This window comes from Nannobrachium achirus (assembly GCF_963921795.1).
Source record: "Nannobrachium achirus genome assembly, chromosome: 12".
NCBI lineage: Eukaryota > Metazoa > Chordata > Actinopteri > Myctophiformes > Myctophidae > Nannobrachium > Nannobrachium achirus.
In genome coordinates, this window is record NC_137832.1 from 17,991,430 (window position 1) to 18,011,980 (window position 20,551).

A 20,551-nucleotide genomic window follows, 5' to 3' on the forward strand; every position below is an offset into this window, starting at 1 on the left:
CTTTTCCAACGATTTTCCCACGACTCACATCAACATCACATGTCATATAAAACAATGTAAATGCGAGAAACGTATTGGGCATTTCCTGATAGCCCATTATCTTTTACGTCTGTTGTTTTTCTGCCTGTATCTTTGACCTCACACACGCCCATCCATCCATCGCTGTAGCTCGGGACTTTACATGGGGGGAGGGGGTCCAGCATGCATTGAGTACAGGACTCTATGAATCGAGTACAAAAGGACCCCAATGTTAACGAGCCATTGTGCTTTCTTGGGTTAATTTAAATCCTATTATGTAGACCTTGTATCTGAACTGTAGGCTATTGTCCTGTGTTTTTTTCCCTATGCGAACTGCTAATAAAGTAGTATTCAATCAATCAATCAAGCATCTGCTGCTGAATGGAGGTCCAGCATCTGCTGCTGAACGGGAGAGGCCTACACATTTCTGTGTGAAATTCAGCCCAGGACCCCTGCAGGCTGTAAATAAATACATTCTTCTTCCACGGCTGAAGATACATTTTCCTCCGTACATTAGCACTGGCTGACAATCAGCTTGAATTTTCATTTCGTTTCACAATGCATTTTTAATGGGCGTGGCTGGAGATTCGGGGACTTGTCAATACTTATTTGCTTGAGGGCATTACTTATTGGGAGTGGGACTGGGAGATACAGGTTTAATATGACTGAGTCCCGACCTACAGCGATGGATGGAAGGTCGCAGATGGGGCTCAGGTGAGGGGAGTCAGGGGACAGATGATGGGGCTGGATTGTATAGGCCAATCAGTCTATATACATGTCAGATGTCAGAATCGATAAAAACGATCAATATTTTGTCTCTTAACTGAGACATGGGGTCCCTGCTGTGCAAGGAAGAAACTGGTGCAGAAGGGACTGCAGACACACCCCTGGGCTTATTATCCATAGCCTATAGCTTATTAACCAAATAGCCTAAGAGAATACGACTCAAATGTTGACATGCACCCCATGATATCCTGGATAACATAAATACATATTTGCTTATTCCAACGGGATAATGCTACTGCCTTTGCATCCATCAATTAACTTAACTGCTCAACTGTACACATACACAGACACTTAAAATGGTGTGAAGTGAGTCAGCAAAGTGTGGTAACTTGAATGTGTTGTTTGAAACTGTATCTCAAGACAGCCACCACTGCCCCCATCCCCCAACATGTCATCTTGAGAGGAATTGACATTGTCATCTGTTGACACATGAGGTCACATGCAGCACAAAGTGAAAACTGTGCTGTCATTAGATCACCACCATTCTGACCAGGTCCACATCACCATGCTGCCTTCTAGAATCTAAACTTGATACATCTGGTATAAGGACCACTAACAGTGGCTGTCAGCAACATATTAGGTTACGGAATGGGAGAGAGGGAGGGCCCTCACCTTTTTCTCAGTCTCCTCTTCTCCCCCTCTCTCTTCTTCAGCCCTCATTTGTATATGAAAGCAATTCGTCATTTGCTTTTAACTGAAGTGGAGTTCACAGGCATCCTTTTTTAAGGCCATTTTAATTTGGTAGTGAGTTTACAATCTATAGCTACAACTGTATTTACATTTTCTAGAAGATTACCATCTGAATCTATAATTTATCATGTCTCCTCTGAGTCTATCTGCAATTGTTAAAGTGTTCCAAAGGCCACGCAGCCTTTTCCACCACCAATTATACAAAACATGCAACTATCTCTATACATTGTTCTAAAATAGATTACAGAGAGAGGCACTTTAACTCATTCAACTCAAGTAACATTCTCCCCCTTCTCCCCCTCACTCTTTTAAAGGTTGCATTGTTTGAAGAGAGCTTTGTTGTCCATTGGAGTGATATTCACAAGCAACAATTTGACTTACTTGTATACTTTACACATACTTGTGTGCTTACATTTTATTCAATATTTTTAAATTATACGTTTGACTTCTAGCAGTGCTTTTTGTGTGACTATTACTGTAATTACATGTAATAGTATCACATGTACTTCTATACTTGAGTATGGAGTATACTCTGTCCACTGACACCTCTGATCACTATAGAGTCAGTGACTACACTTGTTCACAACACACTATTAAGCTTTGTAATGATTTGGGGGAATAGTACAGTTGTACACATATTTAAGGGGCCCTCAAGGATGGTGTACTGGACTGTGGCTAGTGTTGACCAATTGTGGTGGGCCGGTCTGGGCCGAAAATACGAGGGATGAATTTGTGTTCCAGTCCAGTCATGGGGAAGGGAAGGGAGTACTGAGAAGAGAAGGCAGTCCTATTACAGCTATGAGCACATTTGAAGGGAACACCATTAAGCCTGTATAACTGTTCTTTGAGCAAAATGTGTTCCTTCAAGTTTCTCATTCAATTCAACATTAACAAGGTCTTCAGATATAATGTGCATTTTACATTAGATTGAAGGGAGTGTTTTGGGAACATTTAAAAGAATAGAAAGTAAGTAAAAAAGGCAAAGACTTACTGTAATACAGAACCTCTAATACATAAGTGTCATGTACAGACTCTGGTGTACCTTTATTGTGAAGTGATGTCTTAGTGTTTCCTGTTGTACCTTGTTCCTGTTGCCTGTTTTGTCACACCTCACTGTGATTAGTTATGTTCTCCACCTGTGTATTGTTAGTCTTTCAGCCAATCATGTCTAGTCAGTGTCTATTTAAACCTCCCTGTGTTCAGTGTTCCCTTGTCGGGTTATAAACTATGTTGCTGTGTGTTCCTACCTCTGTAAGTCTGTTTATTAGTTGATGTCTTTCCCCTACTTGTCATTAGTTTAGTGTTTCCCAGTATAGTTTAGTGTCCCTGTCTACTTCATTGTGTTTGCCGTATTATTAATAAATCACTATTGATCAACTTCATCTGCCTGCCTGCTGTGTTCTGCTACTGGGTCCTCCACTTCTGTCTCACACCGTGACAATAAGTATCAGTTTTAATTGGCATTTAGTGGCACATGGCATTAATCTGACATAAGACAACAATACCTATTCATTAAGACATGTTATGTGATTTATTTGAAATGCACAGAAAAATAAAAATGAATAAAGGTAATCACCTAACCTTCTGTATCGAAATATGTACAAATATGTAATTACTTATAAAGACAGGGGCCAATCGGCCCGTGTACTTTATCATTTTTACTGAACTCTAGCATAGAAATATATCTGTGTCATAGACTATAGTAATAGGATAGAAAATACAGGTAAGTAAAATAGACAATTGACTTGAAAACTGCACTGCCAGGTCTGAAACAACGGAGGTCTCATGGAATTCCAAAATTGGCACGCTACCCTGCCCAAGGTCATGGTTGTCGTTTCTAAAAATAGCAGAGTGCGGCCCCGTCCCAAGTGCAACACTTTGTATACCGTTATCGTCAGACACTTTGATTGAAGGCGTATTCTTAAAGATGTGTCAAAATGGAGGCCGCTGGACATGTTTGAAGTCAGTGGGCTAGAGAAAGACAAACCTCTTATCCCATGACACCTCCTGGGACATGTGTCCTTTCAGCTCTGGATTCACGAGCCACCTCAAACGGTGTCATCACCGGAAGAGTGCTTCTCGTGAGAGATAAGGAATCCAGAACAGCATCACATACGTTGGAAATTCTGAGAACTTCTGAGAACTACCCACATTGCACTAGCTGTAGTTGTAGTAAGCTACTCTTTCTGTCTGTGTATTAACAGAGGGTGTTTTCTGTCTGTGCCATAACCTTGTACCAGAGGTAGAAATCTTTCATACAAAGATACCTGAAGTGGGAGACAAAGATTGGGTTGTATTGTATGAAGTCCCCATGTGATGGCTGTAATTTAATAGAAAACGAACTCAATAATAATTATTAAGAAGACGATCCTGTAATAATTTCACTAAAAAAACACATCTCACAAAAAAGATTGTGACATATTTGCCGGCAGAATATTTTAATCTTCATCTGCTACATGTTGGGACCACACACAGCTCTCCCTACGTTACGTTGCATTGCAAAGACGTACTGTATCTCACGCCTTTATCAACTATGACTTACGACAGTCCAACAATAGAGTACATCTACATACAGTACATACTTTGCACATGACTACTGTACCTCAAGCCTCAGTGAAAGTGTAGACTAAAACAGTGGCGTCAGTTCAGCAAAAGCTAGGGTATGGCAAAGATGGGAGTCCTCATGGAAAAGAGGCATTACATTTTGTATAACACGGTTCTATTGTGAAAATAGCAGATCTACATGCTCACAACGCCTCACGCTGCGAGGCGTTGGGAGCATGTAGATCGGCTATTTTCACAATGTCTGATTTAAAAAAATATATTTTTCAGTTTTTTACACAGGTTTCGACGGTTTCTTGGGCTGGATATGACAGCCTGGAATGGTTGTTCAAGTGCAGCTAAACTTAGCATGTTAGTAAACGTGCCACAATTAACAATAATGCATTGCACCTGTGCAGTTGATCTGCAGAACCTGGGAATATAACATTTTGTCAAGCTGGGAAGAATACAAGTCTGGAGAATATAATCATAATACCTTGTTAAAGTGACCATTTTGTTAAATGTTGCATTTGTAGTTATTTAACTGTAATTTAACAACATAATAACCAGCGCAGATAGACTTATAGATTTATATTTAAAGGTAACTTTTATTTTCCCCCCACCCAGGGTATGGCAGCTGCATACCCCTGCCATACCCAATTGACGCCCCTGGACTAAACCATTTCTGTTGAGCAACATTTTTTTTTTTTTTTTCAATTGAAAATATGTGACACGTCACATGACACATTCTCACTGAGCATAAAATAGGCGTCACAGTACCAGCCTATCCTCTCCTCCCTCCTGGATGACCTGGCCAATAGAGGCCTGGCTCTGGGCTCTGATAAAGCACTGCCGCTTGCACTCCATCAGCTGCTCGAGGTCACGCCACATCTTCATCTGCTTTATGTTGGGACCGTGGCTCTCCCTCACAGCCTTCTGTTTCTCACGTAACTTCTGCAGTCCAGTAAGATGGATAGAGACAGATATAGAGAGAAAGAGAGAGATCATCAGTAATGAATTATACTAGTAAGACGCCACAGGGCGACATTCGACCTTCCCTTGTCGTGCCAATTCTTGACCATCTGGCCAGTGTATATTGGACCAGTTACCCGTATATGAAGATTCCTGCATGAGTCAACAATGTGATGTCAGAACATGCCCCCATATGGGCATTACCAAATATGGGCATTACCAAATATGGGCATTCCCAGATATGCCCTTGATATTGATGACATCGGGACAGGGATCTCCATATATGGGCCTAAAACGGCCCTTGCAAAGGACGTAACTAATTTGCAAGTGTGATCTGGGAATGCCCATATATGGGCATGTTCTGACATCACATTGTCGACTATATATGGGCATAAAATATATGGGCATAAAAGGGACAACAAGCCAGAGCGTGATGTCAGAGCGGCAAACCCATTCTGTTAAGAGTGGTTCCCCTGAACAGTGCCATCAGAGCATGATGTCAGAGCGATAAACCCATAGAACCATACACAAACCCATAGAACCATAGACTGTAAAAATGTGTACTGACTGACAGACACAGACGGAGACAAGCTGCGACATTTCTCATGGTATACTGCGACCTTCAGTCGCAATGAACATGGGCCAAATTGTCGTCGGAAAATTTTGTTTAGTTTAAAGTTTGCACCCTCTCTAAAATCTATCAAAAAATGTTCAGTATATAAACAAAGATTTCTTTTCATAAGTGTAACATGACAAGTCTTCCACATTCGTATGCATTTGCCTTTTACAAGCCTTCCCATCAGCCCCTTTGCCATCGCCTGTCTGCAATCAGACCATGTTCTTGACAGAATAAGGAAGAAATAACTTCCAAGTACTGCGCCTGTCTATGCAGTTGATCCATAGCAGATGCCAGAGCAGTGCCAGAGAGTAGACAGTAGACACATCCAACTGTACTCACCTTGCCAAGTGACTCCTGCTCTGCAATGTTCTTCATGTACACTTCCCTGTAAAAATAACCGGATAAGCATACTTCAAGTGTAGTCAAAGTGAACTTATCTGAATTACTACGAGTTTGAATCAATGATAGACGATCCATGATTAACTCTGGACTTTCCACTGTGTAATGATTAGATTGCCTGATGTGTAACTGCCTCTATTGCCTGACAGTGGTCTGCATGTTTTCATCAATTCCTTACTGTCGACACGATTTCTATAATCTCTTATTTACAGACAACCGAGCCTGATTTAAACTTGGTTGCGTTGTGCACCGAAAACAGCCAATCTACAAGCTCACAAGTGTCGTAGTGTGACGTGGCGTGAGCTTGAAAATTTGCTATTTTCGTTGAGCGACACCCACGTGCAACTAACTCAGGCATTACTTCTGTTTGCCTTCGCAGAGCAGATAAGTGAGAATGTGTTAGGCTGGACTCACACATATGCGTGAAACATCGTCTGAGAATGGCCACTGGGGGCGCCGTACTAATGCATTGTCAATGCAAGGTTGTTTGGTTTTTTGTCGTTGCCGTGTCTCAAGCTAGCTAGGCTAGCTTGAGACACGGCAACGACAAAACACCAAACAACCTTCCATTGACAATGCATTGGACAATGCAATTTTGCTTCTGGGGGGGTCCCTGGAACAAAATATTTTGAGATGGTGTTACCGTGGCCAAATACATATCATTTTGGGGGTCCTTCACATGAAAAGGTTTGAGCACCACTGACATAGAAACGGGTTTTTCAAAAAAACCTTCAAAGACTTGCAGAGAATTTTCACGATTTTTCAAAAATAGCAGATCTACAAGCTCACAGTGCGGCACCGAGTGCCACACCGTGAGCTTGTATATCTGCTATTTCTCAATAGTAAAAGCACAAAATGTGAGTGAATCCTTGTACCCAGGGCCCAGAATTTGTTGTGACACCCCTGGGCTAATCAACTCCAAAGCAGCTGGCAGGCTGGGCTCGGTGTGCTCACCTGATGGCCTTCTTCCTCTCTTGCGGATCAGAGGACACGTATGCCTTGGTCTCTTCTACGGCCCTCTGCATTTGCATTTCAATGATCTGTTGAGGACAGAGATGGGGGGGCTCAGGTTTAAAGTCAGAGTACAGGTGCTTGGGGGAAGGGAGTGAAATTAACACCAGTCACCGGTCGGCCCAATGCTGGTATATTGCGATTACGACATACATTATCTAGTACAGTGTTTCTCAACCACTGTGCCTGGGGACCTTTGGTGTGCCCCTGAGAAGGGTCAAGTGTGCCCCTTGAAACTGCTTGAAAGCCAGTATTGTATTTATCATTTTAAAAATGATTTAAACTAGTGAAAACAGCCAATCTACAAGCACACAATCTGCTGTTTTCACTACTGTTGTGCGACAGCCTTGTATGATGAAGCAGGGCTTTACTTAGCGAAGAAACCTACAAATTTGAAACTTGGAGATACAAGGTTTCTTCCCGACAGTGACGATATTTACACCCCCGTATTATGGGGAAAATCCCAGTTGGGCGGTGTCCCAGTTGGGCGAACAGACTGTAATTATTGTCCACGACATTGCAAGCGGCGCGAAGGCCAGCGGACCTTGGTCCTGCTCTTCGTGCCCGAGCGCCGCAGGCGCGAGTGCCCGCGGTGAATGCAATCGGTATATTTATGCGCACGATAAACGCATGAATGGTCTGTTCGCCCAACTTGGACACCGCCCAACTGGGACTAGCCTGTATTATGTTGGTGTGCCCATGGATTCTTGGGACATGAAAAGTGTGCCCATGCAGAAAAAAGGTTGAGAAACACTGGTCTAGTACTATGACCTGATGAATATGGACGGTTCTCGAGATATGCGCTGGACACAATTAGGCAGAGATTCTGTGCAATTATAGATATATATATATATATACACACAATACAATTAAACAAATTCTGTGTAACAGGATTACATTTACAGTATACTATGCGGTATACTCCTGTAGCTTTCTCTTTGTAATCAAGAATTTCAAACTTGGCCCTACCACTCCCACTTCTCTGTGAGAGAGAGAGAGGAGGGGGGGTTGCTTGCATATTATTTTGTTATGTAAACACAGGACAAAGACATACAGTAGTAGCTATGGCTATATTCATCAGCTTCAATTTTATAGAGTTCCAGTTCCAATTTTATCTGCTGTGTTTTGGTCTCATAACTGCTCTCTCCTGGTTGGATAAAATTGTTATCCTGACCTGATTAATTTTTTTCTGTTTACTGAAGAGCTTTAGAAATGGGGAGGAACTCTGCTACTACTATGCCTGGAATATAGAGTTATTCAACATTAATTTTAACAAAATATATATCACTTACAGGCCTTCAATAAGAATCTACTATCGATGCTCTATCTCGGTAGAGATAGAGCATAACGACTGTGGTGAAAAGTTTTGTTTCCTGTCCTAGTTTGGTGAAGTTTGGTATTTGCTGTTATTACACGGCTTGGTTTAATGCTTGCTGAATTCAGCGGTGTGTTATTTCTGGATAATGACCGACAGGCTCAATAACAGACCACTGTCCAATCAAAGACTCAGAGCACCTGGCTGCCCTGCTTGAATTTTATGTTGTATCAATCATGACAAGTGAGAAATAGACGATGCAGTAACCGAATATTGACTCTATTTGATCAACACTTCCTTGTTTTCCGAGGAGACTCGGCTTCGCCTCATCCTGTCGGGGGTTATTTTTCAACAATGACCAGCACGCTGTCAATCATCCCTCGCTTAAAGCTTGTTACCTGCTTCATGCAATTGATGTGGTGATATCGGTTTTCCTCCTGAGCGTTCTCATCTCTCAAGGTTTTGACCTCCTACAAAGCAGAAGGTGGTGACAACACATTGGAAATGAATGTCTCTGGGGACACAGAGCTAATTTGTAAAAAAAAAAAAAAAAAAAAAGAAATGCATCTGAATACCCCAAATATATAATTAGAATATAAGGGATAAATGAGTGCACACAGTACTTTATCTAGGGTGACTGTTGTATATTCCCACCTGTTCCAATTTGGATCTGTTGCTCTCCAAACCAGCAGCAATGCTATCATACTGGGCTTTCTTCTCCTCATATTCCTGTGTTAGCTCCTGTTTGACACATTCAATACAACAGGGAGGGATACATGTCATATACAAAGCATAGGGATAAATCATTGCAGTATACTCATTTTGGTTTGACGGTAGCTGTTTTTGACTGTTGCAAAAGTCTTCCAACCCTTTTAAATTATAAGAAAGATAAATTGCCTTGCCAGGCCTTGATGTTCAAAGTTCGGGGTCCAAAACCGAATTAATATTAAATGTGTAAAATCCATGATATTTACATTGGAGTCAATGAGGCATCTGTAAAACTGTCAGAGGTGGCGGGGGAGGGGGGCTTAGCGAAAGGTCTATTACTCTGGTCAAGCTTCTAATACAACAGGTAAAGGTCAAAAAGACAATGGATTAATTCCACATACAGATGAATGGAAATCCCTGAATTCAAGTGAATAGTAAGTGTGCAGTAGATGCCCATTTGTCCATTACAATGGCCAGTGAGTTCAAAGGAAGAAGGTGCGTTCAAGTTGTGCAACGCATGTGCGCACGCACGCACGGCGCTCACACACACACACACACACGCACGCACGCACGCACTCTCTCTCTCTCTCTCTCTCTCTCTCTCTTTCACGGGACTTTCCAGTGGCAAAACTAAATGACACAGACATGGGGAATTGAAATGCTGAGAATCAGAGGATTTCTATCACATGACACTCACCTGACACTGCTGTCGCAAAGGCCTCAGCTCCTTGATAATCGGGGCAACAGCTGACTTCTTTTCCACTATCATAGAGTTCAATTTCTTCACCTGTAAGAGATCAACAGCTCTGATCTGATCTGATCAACTGATCCGATGTGAAAGCCCCCAGAACATCAAACTGTACATGGCTATATTAACAGTGGATAGCGCTGCTCAGTGTCATCTACAGCAGGGGTCTTCAACAGGGGGTCCGGGACCCCTAGGGGGTCCTCAGAGTTACTACAGGGGGTCCTCCAAATCTGTGTGATAGAATCTTGTTTTTTTCTTAACCACTTTTTATATTAACCACTTGAACCCTAGTGTCCATATTCTGAGAACTTTAGCCAAAAATAGCAGATCTACAAGCTCACAACGCCTCGCGCTGCGAGGCGTTGTGAGCTTGTAGATCGGCTATTTTTGGCAACGAGACTTTGGAGGGGGAAAAGAGCAGACTAAGTACAGCGTGAAAGGTCAAGTTTATTAAGTATTGAAGGTTCAAGTGGTTCAATATCTGAAAACCCACATTAACACGAATCCAAAAAACACCGATGATCGTGCTGTCAAACAATGAAACGATATGGAATCTATGAACAGGTTGTGGGGGTCCCTGCTTCATCTTTCTCTTAACTAAGGGGTCCTTGGCCTGAAAACGTTGAAGATCCCTGTTCTACAGATTTATGTTGGTGTTAAGGAAATAGCATCTCCAGTAGTTTGGATCATTGGCAGGTTGCAAGGAGACTGAAAGTCTGCTTTTTAGGCTGGAGCCAGTAATGTTTTTGAATCTATCATCAAGAGTAGTATGCCCTGTTTCCAAGTGTGCACTGCAAGCTGCCAGAAACATAGAACACTCTGTGACTCTAACCTTTGAAATGTCCCGGAACTTGATCTACTACAACGGAAGTGTTTTTGTGTCCCAACACAATGGCACAACGAACAAATAATAGAAATAATAATATGGTTAGCTACATTATCCTGTCACAAAACAGCTATTTCACTATGAACGATGCCATGGAAACATTCAAGTATCTAAAGGGCCATTTATAGTTACGTATGGTTGATTTTGTGTACGTTTTTGGGTGAGACAGTACGTACGGTAGTTATTTTTTTTTTTTTAATTTTTATCCCACGATTTTTGTAACCCATTTTTTTCACCCGGTGCCAATTGCCTAAGCTGTGATCCTGGGCTCTACTCTCCCTCTGCCAACCTGGGGAGGGCCCCGAACTGAGCTCATGCTTCCTTCAATGCATGAGGAGTGAGCAGGCCGCTTCTTATCACCTGACAGGGGGAGCTTCCCCGGTTGGACGTAGCGCGTGGAAGGAACACGTTATTCCAACCAGTTCCATTCCCCTCCATCAGGCGCCCCGGCTGGCCAGGGGGAGGCTTTTATAGAGACCAGGATTACTGCATGTTTTTGTGAGGGTATCTACCCTAGGAGACACGGGGAGAACATGCAAACTCCACACAGAAAGGCCCTTTTGCCAACCCCACCTAGGGTGTGGGCACTGATGACGCGGAGGAGGGAACACGCCCCCAGCACCCACAGTGTCCCCCGGCGGGAATCGAACCCAGGACCTTCTAGCTGTGAGGCGACAGCACTACTGACTGTGCCAAGGCCATCGCGTGTTTGTCGAGGTCGCGGCGACAGAAAATGATACGCTCCGCCAATCATAGTAAACCACACACACCGGACATTAAGATCGAGTCCAGACGGAGCCTTTATACCATAACGTAACCATAACACATTAACATGAACGTGACATGAAGTAATACTGCCCTGTCCCTGTGATTCTTATATGCAAACTGCTATTAAAGTATTCAATCAAAAGAACGAGAGATGTATCTGGGTGACTTACAGTGCGTGCGCCACGGTGCGTGCATGAACGTTTCTTTCTGACAACCACCTAAATATTGTCCGGTTACCGTGTTAGCAGACGCAATTTATATCCGACATCAATTGATTAGACGTTTTCCTGGCCGGGACCCAAACTAGTGAAAACAGCAGATCTACAAGCTCACAACGCGTCTCGACTTGCTGTGAGCTGCTTGTAGATTGGCTATTTTCACTAGGCCTAGCCTACTTCTTATTATTCTTTTTATATGTAATTTCTATGTGTTTGCTTGTTTGAAAAACATATGAATAGGCACATAATCATATAGGCTAGGCCTATAGGATATGCGGTAACCATATAGCCTAAGCTTAGTCTTGAAATAAAAGATATTTTGACAGACAACACTATAGCCTGCATGTAGGCCTACTGACCACTGTTATTGCAATCGGGGTTATATTTCTTGCAAAAGTTTATAAAGACAATGTCCATGGCGCGCCAGAGCGCCACAGCCACACTACACAGGCGTGATGTTTAATTGATAGCATAAATAGAAAGGGACTAAAGGAGATAGGTCCCGTCCTATACTAACACATGTCATACAAGAAAATAAATAGAAAGTTCACAGAATAAATACAAATTTGACTAAGAGTAGCCTAATTGTTTGAGAAATGACCATATAGGGTCTGGGAATTGAAGCAGCTCGGGCGATCAACATTAAACTCCAACCCACCTTTACTCTAGTGTCTTGGTAGGCTGTCAGCCTATATTTTTCTTACTGTTACATTTCATAATGAAATGTTTGGCTATTTATAGGATATGGTTAAACCATGCGTGATCATTTGCATTTGTTGCGTTGCCTAATAAAAACATTATTTCTGTTAAAAGCCGTTGTCATTGATTGTTCTTTAGATTCAGGAAACATCTATGAAGTGTCTTACTAGCTCAGAAATAAATCAAATAGTCTATGAAGTGTTTTGTAGCCTTATTCTATAGGTATTATTAACCGCAATCTACTTGCGTTCTGGAGTCACCGAAATGTCGGGTTGATGCGCTGCCGTCTCCAAATCTCTCCATGACCATGTGTCCAAAATAACAGATGTATAAGCTGTCGACACGCCATGACGCAATGCGTTGATATCTTGTAACTCTGTTTTTTTGTGTGTGGCGCGCCGCGCATTACGCATCACCGTCTATTCAATCATGCCTTGGTCAAGTAAGTTGGTCATTATGAAGCGATTTAAACAAAACAAAAAAAATCTCCTCATTCCTTTGAAAGCAGAGATGACCAATGACTGTATTGTGTCCCTATTAAATCTGTATAGGCTATATTGAAACGTTGGCATTTGAAAATAGCCATCTACCAGCTCTCCATGCAGTGTTGCGCTCCAAATGGAAATTCCCCGACATTGATTCTCAAAGCTCTGAGCTTTGCTTGCCTTTATATAAAACCATAATTGATATGATATAAATTATAACTATCCTCTACAATTACTTGTTATAGAAAACGTTTGTAATCAGGTCTTTATTTGCTGTGCAATGAATTAATCAAACTGAAAGAGTGAATGAATCAATCAATGGCAATGCTTCGCTAATCATTTCTTTGAATAGAATTGACACAAGGAGGAACTGACACTATCACTCTGCTAATTACAGTATATAGGTATTCGAGGTAGGCTATTATTATTAACTGAATGAGTGGTTGGTTCTATTTATTTGTAATGAAATTGAAGGCAAAAACAAGCATTAATTAATGAATTAATCATTTAATCGTGCACCAGCCCAAATCGCGCAATAAAGGAAACCCGGCATGTGGAGTTATTAATCTATAAATAAAGTGTTTGTGCTTCTTCTCAAACAGACTACACAAATAAAATAACTGGAGCATTTATAAGCAGCAGGAATCATTAATTCCAGGGGTGATGTTTCAACCAGACAGTGTTTCAGATGCAATACGCGACATGCAGCAGCAGCAGCAGCAGTCCATAATCAAAGCGATCGGCTGTAAGCCTGTAACATTAATGATCAGTCAATCAAATTGAATATTAAAATGATTCCCACGCAGTCTGTGTAGTTTGGCAGGTCCGGTGCATCACATACTGTAGCAGGCCATGACAACAAATGAGAATTGGCTTGTAAATAACATTTCCTCGTTGCAATGAACAGCCAAATGATTTCTAAATAGGGTCACGTTAAAAACCACAGTAACTAGACCATAGAATGACAAAAGAACAAGCTGACAAAGGGTAAAAATCTATCAAAATCAAACGTTATCTTGTATTTATTCCTTGGCTGGCTTCTGCGTCCAGGAACGCGGAAGAATGGCTGTCTGAGTGAGTGTCAGTTGATTCTGGAGGTGGGGGGAGCTTGACCGCGGGGAATCCTGCGTGGGGACGATTTCATTGGTCGGGATGGAGAGAAGCCAGGATTGCGCTGCAGCGATTGGCCGTTTTGGCAGAGGCGCGAGAGATTTGACTGGTCCGTTTTCTAGCGTAGCGCCGGGAAACGGGGACCGCGATTGGTCCGCCAACCTCGACAGAGAAGTCACAGCAGGCGCCACCGTGCCCCCTTCGTACGTACGGTAGTTATGTCGACATACATAGTTGCTCTATGCGTTATGTACGTGCCGACCCACTCTCCGCTCCAATTCTGCTCCCGTTGGAGCCGCGCGCCACACGGTAAAAACCGAAGCATAGCCAGGCGACCGACGTGATGTTCTGCAGCTGCTGTCTGTCGCAACATTATCGCGGTAAATGCAACTCTGCGAGGGTACAGATTTAACCACCCAGACTGAGTAATAATAACAACACAGTTCACTGCACCCATCTCGCTTTTGGATGAGAGGCGGTGTGAGTGTGTGCGCGCGCGTTTGTGTGTATGTATTCTCATGCCAATGCACAGCCGTTCCTGTGAGGAATGACGTCTTCTTGGTTGCAATGACGTTCCTTTTTTTTTACCGTTTCTTGCTAAAATTATATTTCTTGTTGGGACACATATAGTTTGTTTCAGAACCGCTGTAATTGTCCTCACTACTGCCACGGTTGACAAAAGTTAGTTCAAGCGTACGTACGTTTTTATCGGTTTTGATCCGTCAGGTTGAGTGTTGTCCGTAAGGTTACGGAGACAAACAATTACGTCCGGACCTACGGAGCAACCGGATTAAATGACTCTCCCCCTCCGTTTCTTGTGTATTGCTGCGGTCCTTATGTATTACTATGCATGGTACTTTAGTCTCATACTTTAGTTTCATACATACCGGTAAGCTTGGTATTTTGGGTGATGTGAAATCTATCTTCCATTGTTTAGCCGTGCCAGATTTAACTGGATAATTTTGTTTAGATGAGTTTGTATTCCAAAATAGATGGTTAATGTAGAGTTCTTATAAAGCAATCACTGACACCATGTACGTGTGTACATCTGAGTTGAGCACTTGGTCAGATATTCACTGCTATGAGTGGCTGACAAAGATGAGTATGACCTGATCTAGCATGGGGCTTAACAGTTGAAACTGTCCCTTGAACACCTCATCTGTTGCTTAAAGGAAATATCCACTCTAAAACAAAAGGCTATAACTATGATCTTGGGCCGTATGTAAATATTATATACCTCATTCAAACACTTTTCCAACCTAGCAAGAGACGCTTTCTGTGACGCTTTATAGAATACTGTATGTATGGATGTATTGTACTGTATAGATCCATGCATACAGTATTGTATGTATGAGTATGTATGAATGGGTGTTTGAGCTTCCACAACTGAATAATTTCATGGAAGTGTTGAATGATAGAATCATAGACATTGTAAAGTTTTATATAGAAGGCTTCTTTTCAAAGTCTTTCAATTCAAGTAAGATAAACACAGGTTATCATGGATATTTTCAATGACTACTGTAATACGCAGGTTTTGTTTTTTTAGAGTGGATGTGAATATCAAACTCCTTGGTAGTATAGTCCAGTGTTTTTCAACCACTGTGCCTGGGGACCTTTGGTGTACCCCTGAGAAGGGTCAAGTGTGCCCCTTGAAACTGCTTGAAAGCCAGTATTGTATTTATCATTTTAAAAATGATTTAAACTAGTGAAAACAGACGATCTACAAGCAGTAGATCAGCTGTTGTGCGACAGCCTTGTATGATGAAGCAGGGCTTTACTTTGCGAAGAAACATACACATTTGAAACTTGGAGATACAAGGTTTTCTTCCCGACAGTGACGATATTTACACCCCCGTATTATGTTGGTGTGCCCATGGATTCTTGGGACATACATGAAAAGTTGTGCCCATGCAGAAAAAAGATTAAGAAACACTGGTATAGTCACCATCTCTGACATGTCGTCCAGTGTGCGGCCCTTGATCTCGTCCAGCTCGCTCTTGGTGGCTGACACCCTCTCAAGTCCCTCCTGAGTGTCACTGTACCCTGAAATCCCCTTCTGAGCCTCCAAGGATTGCTACACGCACACGCACGCACGCACGCGCGCACACACGCACACACACACACACACACACACACACACACACACACACACACACACACACACACACACACACACACACACACACACACACACACACACACACACAACAAGAGGGCCCACATGTTGATTTTGTCGACTAAAACTATGACGAAAAATGTTTGTCGATGGCGCTTTTTTCACTGGTGAAAACGAAATAAAAACTAAATAAAAACTAAGCTGTGATGACTAAAACTAAGACTAAATATATTGACAATTTCGTCAACAAAATAAAAACTAGACTAAAACATTAGGGAGGGACTAGTGGAGAAGAGTCATTTCATGTTTGGTTGCTCTCAGGTGTTGCGTGATGAAAATAGCCGATCTACAAGCTCACAAAGTGTCGCACTGCGACGCGTTGTGAGCTTGTAGATCTGCTATTTTGAGCACGCAACCAAGTGTAAAATCAGTCATTACGACGCCATGAAGGCCTGCCAAAATACATTTTAGTTGACTAAATCAACAGTAGATTTAGTCGACTAAAAACGTAATAATATTTAGTCGACTAAAATTAGACTAAAACTAAAACTTTTCAGGTGAATAAATTATGACTAAAACTAAATGACACTTTATTCAAAAGACTATGACTAAAACTAAATCAAAATTCGCTCTCAAAACAACATTGGCCCACATGTAAAACAACTGCAGTCGAAAGATAACACAAATTTTCAGCATGAAGAGGAGATCATGTTCTGCCTGGCGTTTCACGTAATCCATCATCCATCCTCCTCATTGATAAGCATAAACATGAAGTGTCAGTCAGTGGGTGTGTGATCCTAATGATAATGATGCATAATTAATCCATTTAGGCCTAGAATTATTGAATGCTTTAACCAGTGAAAAATAGCAGATATACAAGCTCACAGCACAGCACCGTGTGCCGCGCTGCGAGCTTGTAGATCTGCTATTTTTGAAAAAGTCATGAAAATGTGTGCAAATCTTTGAATATATGTATTTTTTTTTGTAACTCAAATTTTGCTTCTGGGTGGTCCCCGGAACTAAATATTTTGAGATGGGGGTCCATGGCCAAATACATATCATTTTGGGGGTCCCTCACATGAAAAGGTTTGAGAACCACTGACATAGTAGTCTCTCAAGAACAGACTAACTGAGCTCCATTTAAGTGAAAAGGACCTTTTCTTTGACGATGGCTGGCCAGATTGCTGACATAGAAACATAGGGTTTTTCCCAAAACCTTAGAATGATAAAAAAAAAAAAAAAAAATATGGGGACCTTTTATGTCTTTGTTACCATCATTGCACCCTTGTAACTAAATGGGATAATGTATTATACTGTTAACTATACAAACGTAGGGGGGAACCTATACTGTACCTGGGGTGTGTTTGGGTGGGTGGGTTATTTGTTTTGTTTTATTGTACAGGTACTTGTTGTTCCTGTCTTGTCTTTGTTATGTTGTAAATTTGAAAAACTTGTGACATTTGTCTAAATAAAACTAGACCAGGTCACCTGGTTGTGCCAGACCCGCAATGAAAACTAGTATGGCACTGAACTAACACATGAACACACAGGATTTTATAGTCTCAGCAACAAAGCGTAGTGAGCTTGTAGATCGGCTGTTTTCACTAGTATGGCACTGAACTAACACATGAACACACAGGATGTGTGTGTGTGTGCGTGTGCGTGTGCGTGTGCGTGTGCGTGTGCGTGCGTGCGTGCGTGCGTGCGTGTGTGTGTGTGTGCACGCATCTGCCCCTCCCTTCCCTTGTTCGGCTGATTGCCTTGAGTGCCGTCACCTGTGTGCACACTGAGGAAAAGAGGGACCGACCGACCGACAGACAGACAGACCGACCGACCGACAAAGCCTTTTGTAGGCCGACCCTCTGGGTCTGGCAAATATCTTTACAAAAAAAAAAGAATGATTCAAAAAAGACACTTATAGCAGATCTACAAGCTCGCAACACGGCTCTCGGTGCCGCGCTGTGAGCTTGTATATCAGCTATTTTTCAATAGTTAAAGCATTCAGTAATCCTCTGCCTAAATGGGTTAATTACCACAGGGCAACGTTGGCATATTCTTCTAGTAATTACTGTAGAACACACTGTCAGCTGATGACATGTCAACAAACAAGGTAATTATAAAGTTACACAGATTCTTTTGAGGTGTTATAGACAGATTGTTTGACCCAAAAATATGAACAATTTACAATTTAGGCATTTGGCAGTTGCTCTTAATCCAGAGCGACTTGCAATAAGCACATGAACTGTGGTATCTCAACGTGGATCGTGTTCCATTTGATAATAAAGCCAGACTGATATATTGGTTTGTCCGATATCTCAGCCATTGTTTGGCAACTATGCAGCCAATGTGTCCTGGTTTTTAAAAAGGTTCAGAAATAGCAGATCTAGGTTCAGTTTATGGGTGTATTTTATAATGACCTGTTTGCCTATTCATTGTATATTTAAAGTCAAATGTCCTTAATCTTTAGTTTTCATACATTGAAGTTTAATATACAAAGTTTCCTTTAACTAAATCTGTGTTTAATTTATATGTAAGATTATAAGTTAAATGTTCGTTATCAATCTAAAGGTTTTGACAATATGTCGGTCAAACAATGGTAATCGGGGCCGGTTCAGACACAAAACTCGGGCATGGGTCGGGCTCTATTTGATATCGAATGAAAATAAAAGCCTGGGTACAGGGGCTACCCAGGATGGAACGGCTCAGGTTAATACCTGGGAGTATAGACGATTTTGTATCTGATTGAGATACATGTAATTACATAGCCAACCAACTTAGAGTGTCCGCCCTGAAACTGGGAGGTTTGGTTTTGAACCTCGGTCGGGTCATACCAAAGACTCAGAAAAATGTGACCCACAGTGCCTCCCTGCTTGGCACTCAGCATCAAGGGTTGGATTGGGGTAAGTCATGTCCAGGGGGTATACTTGTACATCAGGCTGCCTCACGCTACAGAAACAGGACATAGGCTCCTGCCCCAAAGCGAACTGTAGATTAGGGTGGAAAAGCTGTGACATTTGGGAGAACAAGCATACAGCGTTTTTATTACGTCGCGTGTACAGCCCGCCCTCCCGTACTGTGTGCCGGGGGCTATTAGGGGGAGGGGACGGGGGGGTATAACAGTTTAAGGAAATTAACGAATCGTTCACGATTCATGCTTGTGATTCGGTTCTTATGAACGAATCACTCAGTCATGAACGACACATACTCTACTGTGAGAGATTACTTCTAGGGTTCGCTGTCACTTCAGTCTGATAAACCACCAGCTATAGGATAATACGACCAGGGAGGACGAACTCACTGTGGGGGGGAAAAAAAAGAGTCTCCTATGGTGGGATGCAGACGGTGGAGCAGATGCAGCCATCAAAAATAGCAGCGGGCTCAGCCTGGCCTGCGCCAGACAGGCTATCAGCAAGTCAGGGAGCCGGGAACAGCAGAGAGGTGTGAAGTCGTTTCCAGGAAGCTCTGTACCACTTCACCGCTAAACGCTGTTCGTATGAATGGAGGCAGGGACGTGCTGGCCATCCGGAAAAGCGGCACAACTCCCGAACGGCCGGTCCAGGCCGGCCATTAAATGTCGGCCTTCGTTCCGTTTTGGGGGCTGAGCGGCCAACAAAGTAAATTGTCACTGTCAGGCCAGGTCAGAAACCTCGTATCTCCAAGTTTCAAATTTGTAAATGTTTTCGCAAAGCAAAGCCCTGCTTCATCATACAAGGCTGTTGCACAAAAGTAGTGAAAACAGCTCATCTACAAGCACACAACGCTTGTGTGCTTGTAGATCGGCTGTTTTCACTAGTTTAAATCATTTTTAAAATGGTTTTGGATATACAAGCTTTCCACCCGACAATGACGAAATATAACTCATGTAATTGGCCCACTGGCTTGTCACTTTGTCACACATCTTTGAGTAGCAGCAGCGCTATAGAGAGAGATCTCTCTCTATAGCGCGCAATGAGGGCCTCTACAACTCTTTTTCCCGGGCTGAATCAGGGGCCCAGCACGTCCCTGAATGGAGGGCCAGATGTAATGAATGCACACATGCACAGAAGGACTGTACAGGGGCAATGGGAACGCTTCGAAAAGGTTGAGAATGTCCATTGTCTGGGTATGGATGGACAGTCGGTTGCCTGTAGTTCACGGAAGCTGGCTTAGGGTGCTGGCTGACGTCCTTGGACCAGCTGGGAAAACGCAGGTGACATTCGTGAATGACGAACATGCTTCCCCACCCCTGCCCGACCACTGCTATTAAAGTGTCGTTGAGGAAGGCGCTCAGACCTTCATCTGTGGCCAACAGACTGTCAGAGTGCATGGGATGTAACCGTGCAACCACTACCCAGGCTGTTGCTGTGAATAAGAATGTACTTTTAATAAAGACTGTCTGGTTGGGGGGCGCTCCAGTAGCTAACAGGTCAAAATCCAACCTGTGTTGCGCCTCTGATGGCCTACTGGTCCAAGCGCATGAGGT

The 20,551-nt window shown here is 42.6% G+C and overlaps 1 protein-coding gene across 1 annotated transcript in view; it reads right to left on the reverse strand.

The window, feature by feature from the left end:
• Positions 1-4,806: 4,806 nt before the first annotated feature.
• The window catches only part of ift81 (intraflagellar transport 81 homolog), a gene marked incomplete at its 3' end in the record, with an annotated part of 32,206 nt that continues 16,461 nt past the window's right edge, over positions 4,807-20,551 (reverse strand). The window contains exons 12-18 of the mRNA XM_080738190.1: positions 15,919-16,047; positions 9,757-9,846; positions 9,006-9,092; positions 8,750-8,821; positions 6,980-7,065; positions 5,966-6,011; positions 4,807-4,989 (exon numbers count right to left, since the gene is read on the reverse strand). Coding sequence (XP_080594316.1) covers positions 4,807-4,989; positions 5,966-6,011; positions 6,980-7,065; positions 8,750-8,821; positions 9,006-9,092; positions 9,757-9,846; positions 15,919-16,047 — 693 coding nt within the window. The remainder of the gene's footprint in view (positions 4,990-5,965; positions 6,012-6,979; positions 7,066-8,749; positions 8,822-9,005; positions 9,093-9,756; positions 9,847-15,918; positions 16,048-20,551) is intronic.